The sequence below is a fragment of the Myotis nattereri genome, assembly GCF_964212035.1.
Source record: "Myotis nattereri genome assembly, chromosome: 7".
NCBI lineage: Eukaryota > Metazoa > Chordata > Mammalia > Chiroptera > Vespertilionidae > Myotis > Myotis nattereri.
This window is the reverse complement of record NC_138082.1, coordinates 41,292,437-41,308,084: the sequence shown is the minus strand read 5'-3', so window position 1 is coordinate 41,308,084 and position 15,648 is coordinate 41,292,437. Positions and strand designations below refer to the sequence as shown.

The window sequence follows — 15,648 nt, the reverse complement described above, 5'->3', positions numbered from 1 at the left end:
GGTACATTTGAGTTTTGGGAGTTCCTTACAGCACATGGCAGAACAACAGGTCATGGAACTTGGCTACAGTGGCTCTGCCAGAGTTCTTAGGTTCCCAGATCAGGTTTTCTTCTGTTGCTTTAATGAATCCTTCCTGTTTTTTTTGTTTTTGTTTTGTTTTTTTTCCAATTAAAACACTTTTCTTTATATTTAAATCTATTTAGATTTCAGTCCCACTTGAAGGGAACTACTACTGGAGATAAAACTATATCTTATGTTTCTGCAATTCACGAAGAGTCAGCAGGAGAAATGGATTTTAAAATAATTGTACTGCAAAATAAATTAAGCAGATTCTGTTTAATGACCTAAGGTAAGTGGAAAAATTTTGATACATGAAAACAAACTGAATTACTTACCAATAATATTGTTACTACACTAACAAAAATTTAAAGGTTATTTCTTTTTTTAAATTTATTTTTATTGTTGAAAGTATTACAGATGTCCCTTTTTTCCCCCACTGACCTCCCTCCCCCTGTCCTCGACTCCTCCCACCCACACACACACCTCAGGCCTCATCACACTATTGTGTGGTTATTTCTAACCTAACATGTATGTAAATATAAAATACTTGGAAATGAATAGACATCTCAGATTTTAGAAACAGAAAACACACATGCAATTTTAACTTCTTTTGACTCGCTTTATAAATTTACTTTCAGATTAAATTGACTACCATTTATGGGATATCTATGATATGAAATCATCTAAAACTGTCCTTTAGGCAATAAAAGTATATACCTTTTAAAAATTGTACTGATGATAATATCTTTTATGATCACTAGAGGCAGGCTCGGACATGTCTGTGGTGAGGTTATTTTTAAATCTACCCCATTTATGTAATTTTTTATTTTGTCTTTAATGAGATGACCTTTTTAGGTTTATTCCTATTTTATTTGAGAACAGAAAACAAGACAGCTCTCTGAAGACATGTTTTTAAAAGTTAAATACGGCTGATCCTTTGGTGTGGAAATGAAGTCAGTGCTCTTACTTTACTAACAGAAAACCTGAAGCCTGGAGAGTCCCAAGATAACAGGTCCAGCCCGTGGCCAAGGCAGGATAGAGTCCTGGTCCCGCTGTGCACGGATGGCGCCCTTTACAGTCTGCCAAGCGGACCCTCCTGGCCAGGCTTGCCCGCTACATTGTAGGTTGTGCGTGTGTCATCTCCACACGGACTAGTAAGAGAAGAAATAGCATCTCTAAAACAAATGCATCTTGTGGAGAAAGTAGGATGAAGTCATTTCAAACATGAATGCCAAGAGACCCGAAGAAGCAAACACAATCTGGTCAATTGGAGGTTTTGTAAGAAGGCTCACGTTTTAAATGCCTTCCTCCAATATAGGAAATAAATATGATAATAAGGATTGGGGAAATTTCGCTTTCTCTGTTTTGGAAAAGCCCAATATATGGATAACTACACATACCTCACATTCTTGGAAAATTATATATTATTTAGAAAAGGGATGTAAAAACCTTAAACTCCCAAGAGTTCAACCTCTAACCCCCCTGGGTTGTTGCCACCCTCCTTTTCCACTGCCCGGGTCGGGAGGAACAGGCCAAGGGATTAGTCAGCAGTTTCTGAATCTGACCCACAATAGGAAAGATACTTCCAGGCAGGAAAAATAGATGGAGGCAATTACAAACAGCTGCTTGATTGATGGTTGACACTGTCAGGGCTCCACTGTATGGCAGATTGCAATGATGTTGAACTCCCCTTGCTACCAGTGGACGTTGCTATTGGCAACCGTGCAGTGAAGCCAATAAAAAGGCAAGGAAATGAAGGGAAAACTCAACCTTAGTGGAAGCCGTAGGGTCTGTGCTATAAATTATGTTCCCCTCAGCAATATGCAGCATCAGTGTTGAGGATCGCTATAGTGCTTGTAGCTGCCTGCAGTCTTCACGGGCCCTGGGTCCAGTTTTATCAGCAGGCACACGCTTTAAAATGTCGCTGTAGATAGACTGGCATCCATCTGTCTGGGCTATTTATATTGTTGGGGAGGATAACAGATGTGGGTTCGTCTCTGCCTCACCCGGTCTGCTTTGCAATTCCCGCTTGTGCTATAAACCTGAGCTGGCACAACAGCCAGAGCAACACCTGCAGTGCTGCCGAGCTGCAGGCGCCCGGGGTCTGTCCCTAACTCCACCCACCCTTTGTTCCTCACCTGAGGAGGGACAGCCAGGCAGAAGCTATTTCCTTTATAGCAGAGTGATTCCGAAAACTGGCTTAATAAAACCCATAAATCTGAACAGCCTCCTCTTACCTGCTCTGCGGAGGCCATGTTTCCTGCGCTCATTTTCTCCTCCGGTCCCTCTAGTCTCCCCTGCAGAGGCAGCTGTGAAGGGTAGCTAGGAACATTATATTTTTGGACTCCCACTCCTTCCTTCTCTCTTTTGCCAAACCTCTCCCTGCTCAAGTATCTCTCTTTTCTAAGCAATTGATGACAGGATTGTGCACCCCCATGTGATTTGGTTAGAAGTGCATTTGTCTGTGTGGATTGGCTTTCACCTTCTCTTTGGCAGTTTTCCGACCACCTGCCTCAGTCACTTCTCCTCCCCCTCTGCCCCCTTTCCTCCTCCTCTTCCTCTTTCTCCTTCTTTTACCCCTCTTTGCCTGGTTTATAATTTTACTTTGTTTCTTGCCACCTGGTCCCTATGTGTATCTGCTCTTCCCTCACTTCCGCTTTGGTACCTTAATTCACCCATTTTTTAAAAACACATTTCCTGAATGCCTGCTCTGTGCCAGAAAAACAATGTTCTTTGTGGACCTCAGCCCCTATTTCCTTAGTATTTGAGTAATGAAGTTAATAACTGATACTGGCCAGGGGCAATAAGAACAAAACATGGCTTATAAATTTTAGATTTTTCAGAGCTGGAGTGCACGTCAAGGTTCCTCTGGTCCAGGGATTTTCAAACTCCTCAGAGCCCCTTATGGAGCACCATGTATGTAATCAAAGACATGTGGATGTGCAGGGGCTCCGGATCCCCAAACCGGTCAAGTGGAGGACTTACGGAGGATGTTTTATATCTTGGGGATTCCTTGTGAGATTTATTTGAACAAAGAGTTACAAGGTTAAAATGTGTTTGAAAACCATTTCCTAGTGTAATCTCATTTGACAAATGAGGAAACAGACTGAGAGAAGTTGGGTGAAGTGTCCAAAGTCATCCAGTCACTATGCCAAAGCTAGCCTCTCACTTCCCATTCTTTGGATAAGGCATAGCATGACCTCAATCTCGGTAAATTGGGAAGCAAAGTGGCTTTCTAGTCCTTGCATTTATTTCATACTAGTGGCCCAGTGCATGAAGTTCCTGCATGGGGTGGGGGGTGTCCCTCAGCCTACCCTGCACCCTCTTCAATCTGGGACCCCTTGGGCGATGTCTGACTGTTGGACATCCCTCTCACAATCCGGGACCACTGGCTCTTAACCGCTCGCCTGCTTGATCGCCCCTAATTGCCTCTGCCTGCCTGCCTGCCTGATTGCCCCTAACTGCCTCTGCCTGTCTGCCTGCCTGATCACCCCTAACCACTCTGCCTGACGGCCTTCTTGCCCCCAACTGCCCCCCCGCCAGCCTGCTCACCCCCAACTGCCCCCCCCCCTGCTGGCCTGCTCACCCCCTACTGCCCCCCCTGCTGGCCTGCTTGTCCCAAACTACCCCCCTGCCAGCCTGATCGCACCCAACTGCCCACCCTGCTGGCCTGATCACCCCTAACTGCCTCTGTCTTGTCCCCGCTACCATGGCTTTGTCCGGACAGTCTCCTGGAAGGTTTCCTGGTCTAATTAGCATATTACCCTTTTATTAGTATAGATAGTTTATTCTTACCCATTATAAACCTGGCTTTCAATAGAATATGTGGTCTCTGCCTAGACCAGTGGTCAGCAAACTGTGGCTCGTGAGCCACATGAGGCTCTTTGGCCCCTTGAGTGTGGCTCTTCCACAAAATACCATGTGTGTGCGCGCATGTACAGTGCGATTGAAACTTCGTGGCCCATGCGCATAAGTCGGTATTTTGTGGAAGAGCCACACTCAAGGGGCCAAAGAGTCACATATGGCTCGCGAGCCGCAGTTTGCCGACCACTGGCCTACCAGTGGTCGGCAAACTCATTAGTCAACAGAGCCAAATATCAACAGTACTTCTTCAAAATAGACTCGCCCAGGCCGAAAACCGACTTCTGTGCATGGGCCACGAAGTTTCAATCACACTGTACGCGCGCCCACACGTGGTATTTTGTGGAAGAGCCACACTCAAGGGGCCAAAGAGTCGCATGTGTCTTCGAGCTGCAGTTTGCCGACACGGGCCTAGACCATTTTTTGTTAACCTGCTAGACATTATTTCTAACACTCAAGGGAAAATCCAAAATTGGAGACTCCTGCTTTTGCCTGTAGGATGGTACTGACAGTAACCTTCAGTTTTATACAAACACCATCACTAGGAGAACTCAAGGTAGTCAATGATCATTCTCCATGGTGCTGCTGTGTCTTGTGAAATGTCTCGCTGTTGGAAATAGTTTCTAAATGTTCATATGCCACTTGTGGTAAATCCAACTATAGATTTTCTTTCATCCTTACTTTAATTAAAGCCTATTAATCTATTCCTTCTGGGAGTACAGTTGATCTACAATGAAGATTGTATTTAAAAAACTGAAAAAAGGTGATCACAATCCCAATGCAATGTTATGAATCTTGTGTAAAACCCAATCAGACAAACACATTTGATGTATTTCTACTACAGACTTTTTTTTAGGGGAAACGTGGGAATAGTTGGTGTTTGTAAGGACAATATAGTTTATCTTTTACGTACACAAATCTCCTGGCTCCGAGCCATCATTAAGAAGCTTTAGGATAAAAATAAAATACCTCTACAGCATACAAATCAGGATTCTTAGGACAGTCTGGCACTAACGGGCACTGGGGAGAGGTGCAAGGGCAGGCATTGTTGCCTTGTAACAAATAAAAGAGCCATATCCAAAATGAAGCAGCATTAGTGACGCCTGTACTGTTCCGTGTTCTCTTGGGTCAGAATGGGCAGGACCGCCTGGATCCACAGCTATCTCCTGCCCAGCGCCTGTCTCAGGCTCAGCCCATGTCTGTCCATGGAAAGTTGAGGATCTTGGGGTGTGCTCCCTGCCCCACCTCCTCCTCTGTCCTTCCTGTCACGCCCTTCCCTGTTGGCCGCACTTGAAGGTGAAACCCCAGTCATGCTTCCCAGCTCACCCTCCAGACTTTCTGTCTGTCTGAGCTTAAAGGAACGATAGGATGAAGAGGCTGGACCAACGCTGGCTCTCCAGGATGCAGTCATTTTGCAGCAGCAGCTGACCCCGAGGGTTAGTTACTGTTTGCCCCGGCCACCACGAGGCCCGCAGAGGATGGGGAGGCAGCTGAGACCAGCAGCCTTTTCTGGTGCAGCTCTTCCCACTTACTTCTGTTCTCAGACACCGAGTCCAGCATCGGCTTCAGTTTCACATTGACCTTCACCAAGGCCTAAAACAAAACAATCAGAAGGTGGGGGAGAGAGGAACTGGAGTCACTGGCGTGATTCTCCGGCTTTCACGGTGAGAATGGAAACCGGCTGTGAGGAATGAAAGCGATGAGTATTTGGTAACCACGAGCTATTTACAAGAAGTACACACGCCTTGAGTGTCACTGTTTTATACTAACAGAGCTGATGCAGAAAATGAAAAAATAAGACAGGTGGCTGTGCACTACTCCCGGGTGCCAGCCGATTAGATTATGACCCTGTTTTAGATCCACATCAAGCAAGAGAGGAAAAAAAATATCTAGCTCACACATGTCTACTAAGTTGTGTATCTCTGTCTGCCATGGAGGCCTTCAGATCTCAATAGACCATGAACTTAAATTTTTACAAAAATAAACTTAACCATTTGCTCCACCGGAGATGACTCCAGGTGGACTTCCCTGAATAAGAGGCCAGGTAAAATCTTGAAACAAGAGGGGGTTCTCATTTTTTAAGAAAGGATCTTAGAACTGTGCCAAACGTACAGATCACTGGGAGAACATGTATGGAAACAGACATGAGGGAAAAGGAGTGTGGGAGAGATGAGGGAAGAGGAAATGTAGGATGTGGCGACTGACCATGAGGCTAACGAAGGTCAGGATTTAGGGTCCTATTTGTAGGAGGCCCTTCTAAATATTGCCTTTTTACTTCACTATGTGTGTTTTTTAAGTCCCCTACTCCCCAATGGTATAAACTTTTGGCCTCACAAAGCTTGGATCACCCCTAATGTGGAACAAGGATCGTGGAGCTGTGGGTGTTAGCTCGTGGAAAGGTAACACTTCCCGTTTCCTCTTTATGCCTCGGCTCCGTGTTCTGTGGCCACACAGGAGATCCCCAGGGCCCTGGAGACACCTTGCGGGTGTGCCCCGTTCACCACAAGGGAAACAAACCACTGGGAGGCACCCCTCCCGAAAAGCCTTCTCCCAGCTTGAGCGGTGGCTAGGGGGCGGCCAAGAGCCAAGTCCTCCGCAGGCGGAAGAGCTCTCTTCCCTAAGCGGCTGCAGCCACCTGTGTATCCCCTCCCCCTCCCTCTCCAGCAAGTGACAGGACCACAAGTAGAATGTAACTGGGTGTAAAGTAAGTAGGTGAGGGATGAAAAGCCCGGAAATAACTGGTACCCCGTGAGCAGTAAGCACGCCAGCTTGGCTGAGATGATGGTCTTTCACATCCATGTCCCTTACACAGAGCGTATTCTCTCCCTTAAAAGTGATACTTACCACACCAAGCAACAGCACCTACATTTTTTGTTGGTGTTAATCTTCCACTAAGGATATATTTTTTTCCATTGATTTTTAGAGAGAGTGGAAGGGAGGGGGAGAGACAGAGAGAGAAACATCGATGTGAGAGAGAGACATCGATTGGTTGTCTCCCGCAGGCGCCCTGACCTGGGCCAGGGATTGAGCCTGCAACCCAGGTACGTGCCCTTGACCAGATTCAAACTGGGACCCCTCAGTCCGAGGGCCGATGCTCCAACCACTGAGCCAAACAGGCTAGAGCAACATCTAATTGTAAACCAGATGTATTAGTTATTCCATACAAAAATGAAACAGCAATATAATAACTCAGGCAGCGATCAAAATCCCATCTATGTCCATGAAAAAAATGCAGGTGCCTGCTCCTGCTCAACGCGTAGTGTTTTTGTTTAGCCAGCAGTGTGAGGTAGCAACCAGGGCCACGGTTTCATTTAGCATAGCTTGGCACCGGCGCCTCTTCACTCTGCTCAGGTCTTTTAATTAAACTGACTACTGTAATTCCTATGGAAATTAGTGTTTATGTTATTTTCCTGCTACAAAAGCATTTCTCTAGAACTTTTTTTTTAATCCCAGGAGCACAAATTGGATTTTTTTTCCTGTCTGAAATGTAATTAAAAACTCATTTGATTACTATATTTCTGGCTCTGTTTTACTTATTAAATTCTAGTAATCAGTTTTCTTTTATGAAGCTGCTGGGAAATGATCTCAAAAGCAACACATTTTTCTCTACTTTGGCAGGTTCCCGAGCATTTTACTAAATTACATTCATAGCACCTGCCCGTGATTCGAATTGCTCCACCAATTTATTCCTTAAACCATTTAAGTTTATTTGGCTTAGTCCCCAAAAGAGGTTTCTTGCCTTTATCTAGCTTTGTTCTCCCTCTTGCTTCCTTTGTGTTGAAAAACATCTTTTGGGGGAGTACATATTTCTCAGAATTCCTTCTCTTGCTACATTGTCCTTAAACACAGAATTGACATTCTAGACCAGTGGTTCTCAACCTTCCTAATGCCACGACCCTTTAATACAGTTCCTCATGTTGTGGTGACCCCCCAACCATAAAATTATTTTCGTTGCTACTTCATAACTGTAATTTTGCTACTGTTTTGAATCGTAATGTAAATATCTGATATGCAGGATATATTTTCATTGTTACAAATTGAACATAATTAAAGCCTAGTGATTAATCACAAAAACAATATGTAATTATATATGTGTTTTCTGATGGTCTTAGGCGACCCCTGTGAAAGGGTCGTTCGACCCCCAAAGGGTTGCAACCCACAGGTTGGCGACCCACAGGTTGAGAACCGCTGTTCTAGACTATCGTTTTCTCTGGCAGGTGCTGGTTCTAGGCAAAGGTAGAAAAAAAACACAATCCTGAAGAATTATTCCCCCACACACTACAAACGCATTACACAAATATAGGACTATTAGAAATTAGGAAGGCAAGGGATGACCCACACACTAAGTTCCAAGGTCTGTCAGGAGGAGAATGGCTCCCAGTATTTAGAAAGGCATGGGTATTCCTAAAAGCTTCTCATCAGCAAGTGCCACCGGATGAGTTCTGTGCGAATGCCTCTAGGGCAGGGGTGGGCAAACTTTTTGACTCGAGGGCCACAATGGGTTCTTAAACTGGAACAAAAGCATGGATGGAGTGTTTGTGTGAACTAATATAAATTCAAAGTAAACATCATTACATAAAAGGGTAAGGTCCTTTTTTTTTTTTTTTTTTTAGTTTTATTCATTTCAAACGGAAGGGGCCGTAGTTTGCCCTTGGCTGCTCTAGGGTCTGTCTTGTTTGACTTGCTGTTCACTCAGTGAAAAAGAAAGAAACCACTTCTTGCCTGTCTGCTCATACGCAGAGGGACTCAAGGGTACCTGTGCTGTGCCATCAGCCTGCTGCTGCTGGGTCTCCTCTGTGGCATCCCTGTGGCGTGGATTTTCAGTTTTCATTCATGTCCAGAGGCAGGGAACTCACTACTTCCCAGGGGCGTTCAGTTTATGTTTGGTTTTGATTTGATTTGATTTTTATTTATTTTTATTTTTTTAATATTTTATTGATGTTTTACAGAGAGAAAGGGAGAGAGATAGAGAGTTAGAAACATCGATGAGAGAGAAACATCAATCAGCTGCCTCCTGCACATCTCCTACTGGGGATGCGCCCGCAACCCAGGTATATGCCCTTGACCGGAATTGAACCTGGGACCCTTCAGTCCGCAGGGCGACCTCTATCCACTGAGCCAAACCGGTTTCAGCTGGTTTTGATTTTAGAATGCTGTTCCTTACATTGAGCTGAAATCTATGTCCCTGTAACTTCTACCTAATGGTTCCAGCCCTTGGGGTGCTTGCCCTTTAAACCAGAAGCTACTGGGGCAATGTAGGACTGGTGGCTCATGTGCCGCCTCAACTGTAGGGTAGGGCTGGATCTGACCTAAGGCCCCTCCGTGGACCTCAGCTCTCTCTCCTGCCACTCCCTTCTCTGGTGCTCTTCCCTGGGAACTCGGATCTCCTGGGCCTTCCCAGACTCCGGGCTCCACCTCCACAGTGAGACCCCTGGGCTCTGCCTGGGTTCTCCTCCCTGCGCTGCAGCCTAGAAACTCTCTGCAGGTAGGAAGCTGGGACCGTTGTGGGGCTCACCTCACTTGTTCTGCTCTCTCAGGAATTACCATATGGGCTGCCTGTTGTCCACTGTCTGACAACTTTCATACATTTCTCCTTTCGGCCCCTGTTGTGACTCATGGCCAGCAGTGGAAGTCTCGCGTTATTGGTGTTAAACCGTCTTGGGTACTATCCTGAGAGTTCCCAGGGAGAGTGGAAACAAGGCCTTTCTTCTTCATATCTCTAGCTCCTAGCACAGTGACAGCCCCGCCTCTAACCCACCCTCACAGTGGTGGCAGGAAGAAGGGGTGAGACTAGGACAGCTGCTGCTGGTGGAGAGCGGGGTCAGGACGTTCTGACCTGTGACAAAATCCTGCTGCAAAAACAAACCCAGAATGACCCCCTTGGGAAATGAACAGCGAATTCTCTCTTATTACTATTATTCCCGAGGCCTTGTTTTTATCAGTGCACCCAGCTGCTCTGAATCAGATTCTGGCCTTGCTTTTCCTCTGCCATCATGATCCATATCTGCTATCATTGGTCCCATAAGTGCACATCATTACTTCTTGGAATTCAAGTGCTGGATAGATGGGCAGATGTGGGACAAGGGAACAAGCAAAGAGAGAGCCATGCTCTTAGAGTGAGTTACTACCCCCATTCTCTGCTGTTGGAAGGGGAAACAGAGGAACCCCACCAAATGAAAACCAGCTTTATCTTGGAGCCCGGTAATGTCCAGCTATGTCATTAAGACCTTTTAAAAATGTGGAGGAATTCATCTGAGTTGGCTATTTATTTATTTATTTTAAGGTCAAAGAAAAAAGATGGTTTTCATGTCCTATTATTGAATTATATATTTCCAGAGTGCTGACAATAAGAATTAGTATTTTTCTGCTTTCCCCCATTCCTACCTTACCCAAGGGAAATAATCAGAAACTAAGAGGTCCTAGCTGGTTTGGCTCAGTGGATAGAGCCTCGGTCTGCAGACCGAAGTGTCTCGGGTTCAATTCCTGTCATGGGCATATGTCCGGGTTTCTGGTTCGATCCCCAGTAGGGGGAATGCAGAAGGCAGCCAATCAATGATTCTCTCTCATCATTGTTGTTTCTAAAATATCTATTTTTTTGATAAAATATAAAAATAGACTTTGGAGCCCCTCTCAAATACCTGTGTGAGGCAATATTCCCATTATGAAGAGATGATCATTACTACTGTACTATTTACTTTCTCAGTGAAAACGTCAAAAAGCCCACTTAGGGGTTGGTATTTTGTAATGGAAAAACAGCCGGCTGGCGTGGCTCAGTGGTTTGAGCATGGTCCCATGCACCAAGAGGTTGCTGGTTGGATTCCCAGACAGGGCCTATGCCCAGGTTGTGGGCTTGGTCCCCAGCAGGGGGTGTGCAAGAGGCAGCAGGTCCATGTTTCTATCTTCTCTCCCTCTCCCTTCCATTCTCTCTAAAAAATTAATTAAACATATAAACACTTTAAAAAAAGAAATGGAAAATCATTGTCGGGATATGACCAACTGGTGTCCTCTCTGCTCAGACCTTCAAGAGGAGGGGTACTGACCTGCATGCAGCGGGACCCAAAATACTTTTGACTCCACATGACTGGCTGGTCGCATGTGCAAAGGGCATCTCTGAGAAGCAAAGGAGGCCTCTGCTCCTGGTAAGTGACTTCAGAGAGAAGTGTCCAGTTCTGGGAGCAAATCCAAACTTAAACTAGTGAACTGTTCAACTGCTAATCCTTCTTGGTTCCCAAAGGTTGAGATTATTCATGATTTAGTCTAACATATTCCTGAATTTCATGTGCCAGGCTGCCATGATGCAGTTGGCTGAGAATCACGTTTGCCAACCTACTCTTCCATCTCGTTGTAAAGGCCAAAAAGTGAGCTGATTGCCTAGAACGCTTCACCTTCCCCCAAACCCTCCTCTGCTCTCAGGTTTACTCTCCAGGGAACTGAGCATTCTCATCTCCACCAGCTGCCCAGCTCAGAAATCTGTGGGTCACCCGTGACATCTCCCTATCCTCCTACACCCAAAATATCGCCAAGTTTTGTCAATCCTACTTCCAATGTGTCTTTTGTGTCAGTCTATTGTCATTTCTACAACCTTAGCTCAGACTACCATCATCTCTTCAGCTGCTTTAACCTGCTACAGCCTCGTCAGTGGGCCCCTGCTTCCTCTGGTTCCTGTCTAGTCCACTCTCCACATCGTGGTCACTCCAAGTCACATATCCAACCTCGCCATTCTCTACCCGGAACCTTTCAGTGGCTCCCACTTGACACAAACGTGCTATAAGACCCCCCCAGAAAAGGAGAATTGTAGTATTAACAGAGAACAAAATCCAGAAACAAAACAAAAGAAGAAATAATCCATAAAACCCAATGCAAATTTGGGTTATGGTACCAAACACAGAGTTTAGCCTGGCCAGTGTGGTTCAGTGGTTGAGCGATGACCCATGAGCCAGGAGGTCACGGTTTGATACCAGGTCAGGGCATATGCCCGGGTTGTGGGCTCAATCCCCAATGGAAGGCAATTCATAGATCATTCTCATAATTGATGTTTCTAATTCTCTCTCCCTTTCCCTTCCTTTCTCTGAAATCAATTTTAAAAAAAACTACCATATTCAAAACACAGAGTTTAGAAATGCCAAAAATAATCCCATCAAGTTTCCTAAAATCTTTCTATGTATTGTAACATTTTCTTGAGTGAAAAAAAATAAGCTAAACTCCACATGGTGTGTTTGGCAGGGGACTAGCCTAAGTGCTAGTTACTACATGTGAGAGCAGATGGAGCTGGCTGTGGGGCCCAGATGGGAAGCAGCAAACAGATTCCTCCTATACCTCGCTTCTTCCCTCCCCAGTTCAATGGCCTTTGAAACTCAAGGTTGTGTAAAAATTAATTTGCATTCAATTGCTTAAGATAATGTATTAACTACCATAGGAGGCTTCCAGCAGGTTTTAAAACTTGCTTTGAAAAACAAACAATCAAACACTAATGGTGAACACAGAAGCAAACCAAGACTTCTTTGGGTAAATATTTTTAAACATTCACATTAAAGAACCCAGCTTTAAAATAAGTCTTTAGTGTGTAATTGCTAAAGTCAGAAAATTAATAATTATTTACATATGTTATACACATAACATGCCAGGCACTGTGCACTATTGGGTTCTTTATAGGCTAGAATGCAGCAGAGTATAAAGGGCTCGAGCCTTGTGACTTCTGTCCTATTTGGGGGCAGTGTCATTTACTCCAGGACTGTGATATCTCTAACAGAGATTGCTACGTTGCCTTCCTTGAGCTTCGGAATGGCCAGGGAGGTATAAGCGGAATTCATAAGGAGGAACTTCTGAGACAACTCTTAAGTGGGAGTTTATGCAACTTGGAGGTGCATCCTTTGCCCTGGCCTCTCTCTCTTTCTCACTGTTGGAGTATTAACATGATGGCTGGAGCTACAGTGGCCATCTTGTAATTATGAGGCACCCTTGAGTATAAGCAGGGTCTGGGTTTCTGACAGCTATTGAACTGCCATATCATAGCAGCCTCAACTTGACTTCTCTGGGTTATTACTTATCACAGAAAGCAAAACAAATTTCTCTTTTGTTTAAGCCAGTGGTTCTCAACCTTGGCTGCACATTAGAATCACATGGGGATCTTTTTAAAATCCTGATTTCTGGGCCTCATCCTCTGGAAATTCTGTTTCTTTGTTATGGGGTGGGGCCACAACATTAGTAACAAAGAAACAGAATTCCCGGAGGATAAGGCCCAGAAATCAGGATTTTAAAAGGATTCCCGGGTGATTCTAATGTGCAGCCAAGGTTGAGAACCACTGGTAAACTCTTGTGATTTCAGATCTCTGCCACTAGCAGCTGCATGCAATTCCCGATTGAGAGAATCAATGCTACATTGTAGGTCTCCATTTTCTGTCTACCTGTGCAGGTGTCAGATGATTCTAGGCATTTTGATTCTTGAACAAATTCCCTGCCTTGGGGAGTTATACATTAATGTGTTTTGGGCAGTGGGTTATAAGTGGGCTGTAGTAGACAGCAGAAACTACACCAGAATCATTCCATGTGCTCTGAGTAGGCACATAATTCAGGGTCGACAATAGGCATGCCCCAGGGATTGGTGGAGGGATGGGGACAGGCATCAAGCTGAGGCAATCAGAGCTCTCTCTAGGTTTACATGTTACTACTGAAGAGGAAGTTTTCTTTCTTTCTTTCTTTTTTTTTGGTGTGAATAATTACTGTAATGAACATGTGATCTTAAAGCTGCCAAGACATGTGAGGAAAGCCTGATTTCCTTGGAGGCAGGGAGAGGGGACACGTGTCTTATGCTGGCCTTTGACTCCCCTGATGCAGCAGAAGGCACCAGCCCACTGTACCTCGAAGCTTCCCAGTTACTTGAGCTAAAGAAATTCCATTTCTGTTTAAACTAGGTTGAGTGAGTTTCTGGGCTCCAAATAGAGGGTCTTTCACTATTGTCATTTATTGTTCTGTCACCATCAGGAATTACTTGGGATTGACCCCCCCACCCCCCAGACTTTGAACTGGTGGCTGATGTGAGGGAGTCTCAATGTCCCCAGCATAAACAGCTGAGACGCCCTCGTTCCCCAAGTTAATGAGAGCCAGGGACCAGCCAGCAGTTCTCTCTCTTCTCCTTGAACCCACAGAGTCTGCCAGACTCTTTAAAAGCTGTTCAAAAGGTTGCTCCTTCTTAGCCCACCATGGTATGGGGACTCAGAAAATACTCTGAGAGGATGCCAATTCCTTCTGGTGGCAAAGTCAGCAGACCCATGAATCCTGGCTTCCAAGAAAGGAGGACTCAGAGGAACTGGTGACACCATCCATTTAGCCTGGATTTTCTCTATGGACCAAGAGAACTCGGACAGAAAGGACAAAAGCAACTAGATGTTATTTTCTCCTTAGTGGGAGTTCAATATTATTCCATGATTATTGTATTGGGTGAGAGTATTTTTCCAGATGGGAAGCCCATTTTTGTATATATGATATTTACTCTGTGGATTTGTTACTATTCAGCAGTAACAGGTTGGCTATATCAGATTTTTGCAAATGTCAAAAAATGTTGTCAGGACTTCGTTTTGTTAGTGATATTTGAGATCTTAAAACCTAAATAATATGAGGCAGTTACCCAAGTAGCAGTAAAAATGATAAAGCTATGGAACTAATGCTTAGTCTGAGGCAAGCAAGCTCATTAGAATCTACCGAAAGAATGATTCAGGTCCGTAATCAGAATCCTAAGGGCATAGTCCAGCCAAATGATAGCATCGACGTTTGCAGCATCGATGTCTAATATCCTGAAGACTAATTACAGTGCTAGTAATAACTTAGGAAGAGGTCATTTTCCTTCCAGGGTCTGGAGCAGATTGGTAGTGCCTGTAAAAGTGAAAATGCAGCAGAGTGTTATAGTGATTTTCTCTTCCTCTTGTCTTTACCTTTCCATTTCCTTCGTGACCTCTCAGGTTGCTTGTTTAGCTTATTTTATTTATAAGCTTAAGGGATTCCTTTGTGGGGAATTATATGTACAGATGACATTAACATTCTGAATGTACGAGACGGAGATTTTAGTCTCCTTGAGTTAATAGCATTGTTATTTCCATAACATAGGGCAAGAGTCTTAAACTCAAATGTCTACAGGGCCAGGCCAGTAAAGTTAATGAATGAAATACGCCACATGACATAATTGGGAGTGGTGGGGCCTATGGCAAACTGGACATTTTACAGTTTTAAAAACAGCATTCGACTAAATAAATAAGTCTGTGGGCCAAATCTGTTGTGGGCCACAGTTTGCTTATTGTGATCGACAGTGAGACACATCTTGCCAAAGTGAACTAACGGGAGTATTGAATGTGTCCCATGTTCCCGGTGCCATGCTAGGACCTCTCCAGATGTGAGCCGATTAACCTCACAACCATACTGTGACATAAGTCTTCCCTGCCCTGTTTTGACAGACGAGGAGACTGAGATGGGAAAAAATAAGTTAAAAGAGCCAAAGTTTACATGGTCAAGTGTACAGCAGAGCTGGAATGTCAGTCCGGGCCCATCTGAGTACAGAGCTCATGGTGTCTTCACATGAAAGATCTCACCTGGGATGTTGGTAATGACAGGTGTCTCACACCTAACTGTGGTGTGGGGACAGTAGGCAACTCTTTTGTCCTAGTGTCTGTGACACTGTTTCAAGACAAATTTACAGGAGGGATGTGACCTCCCCGGTTAATGAAGAAACACTACCTC

The 15,648-nt window shown here is 44.7% G+C and overlaps 1 protein-coding gene across 1 annotated transcript in view; it reads right to left on the bottom strand.

Annotated features, from left to right (window-relative positions):
- Positions 1-5,358: 5,358 nt before the first annotated feature.
- The window catches only part of PDE11A (phosphodiesterase 11A), a gene marked incomplete at both ends in the record, with an annotated part of 286,244 nt that continues 275,954 nt past the window's right edge, over positions 5,359-15,648 (bottom strand). The window contains one exon of the mRNA XM_081095861.1: positions 5,359-5,514. Within this exon, the coding sequence (XP_080951987.1) occupies positions 5,359-5,514 (156 nt within the window). The remainder of the gene's footprint in view (positions 5,515-15,648) is intronic.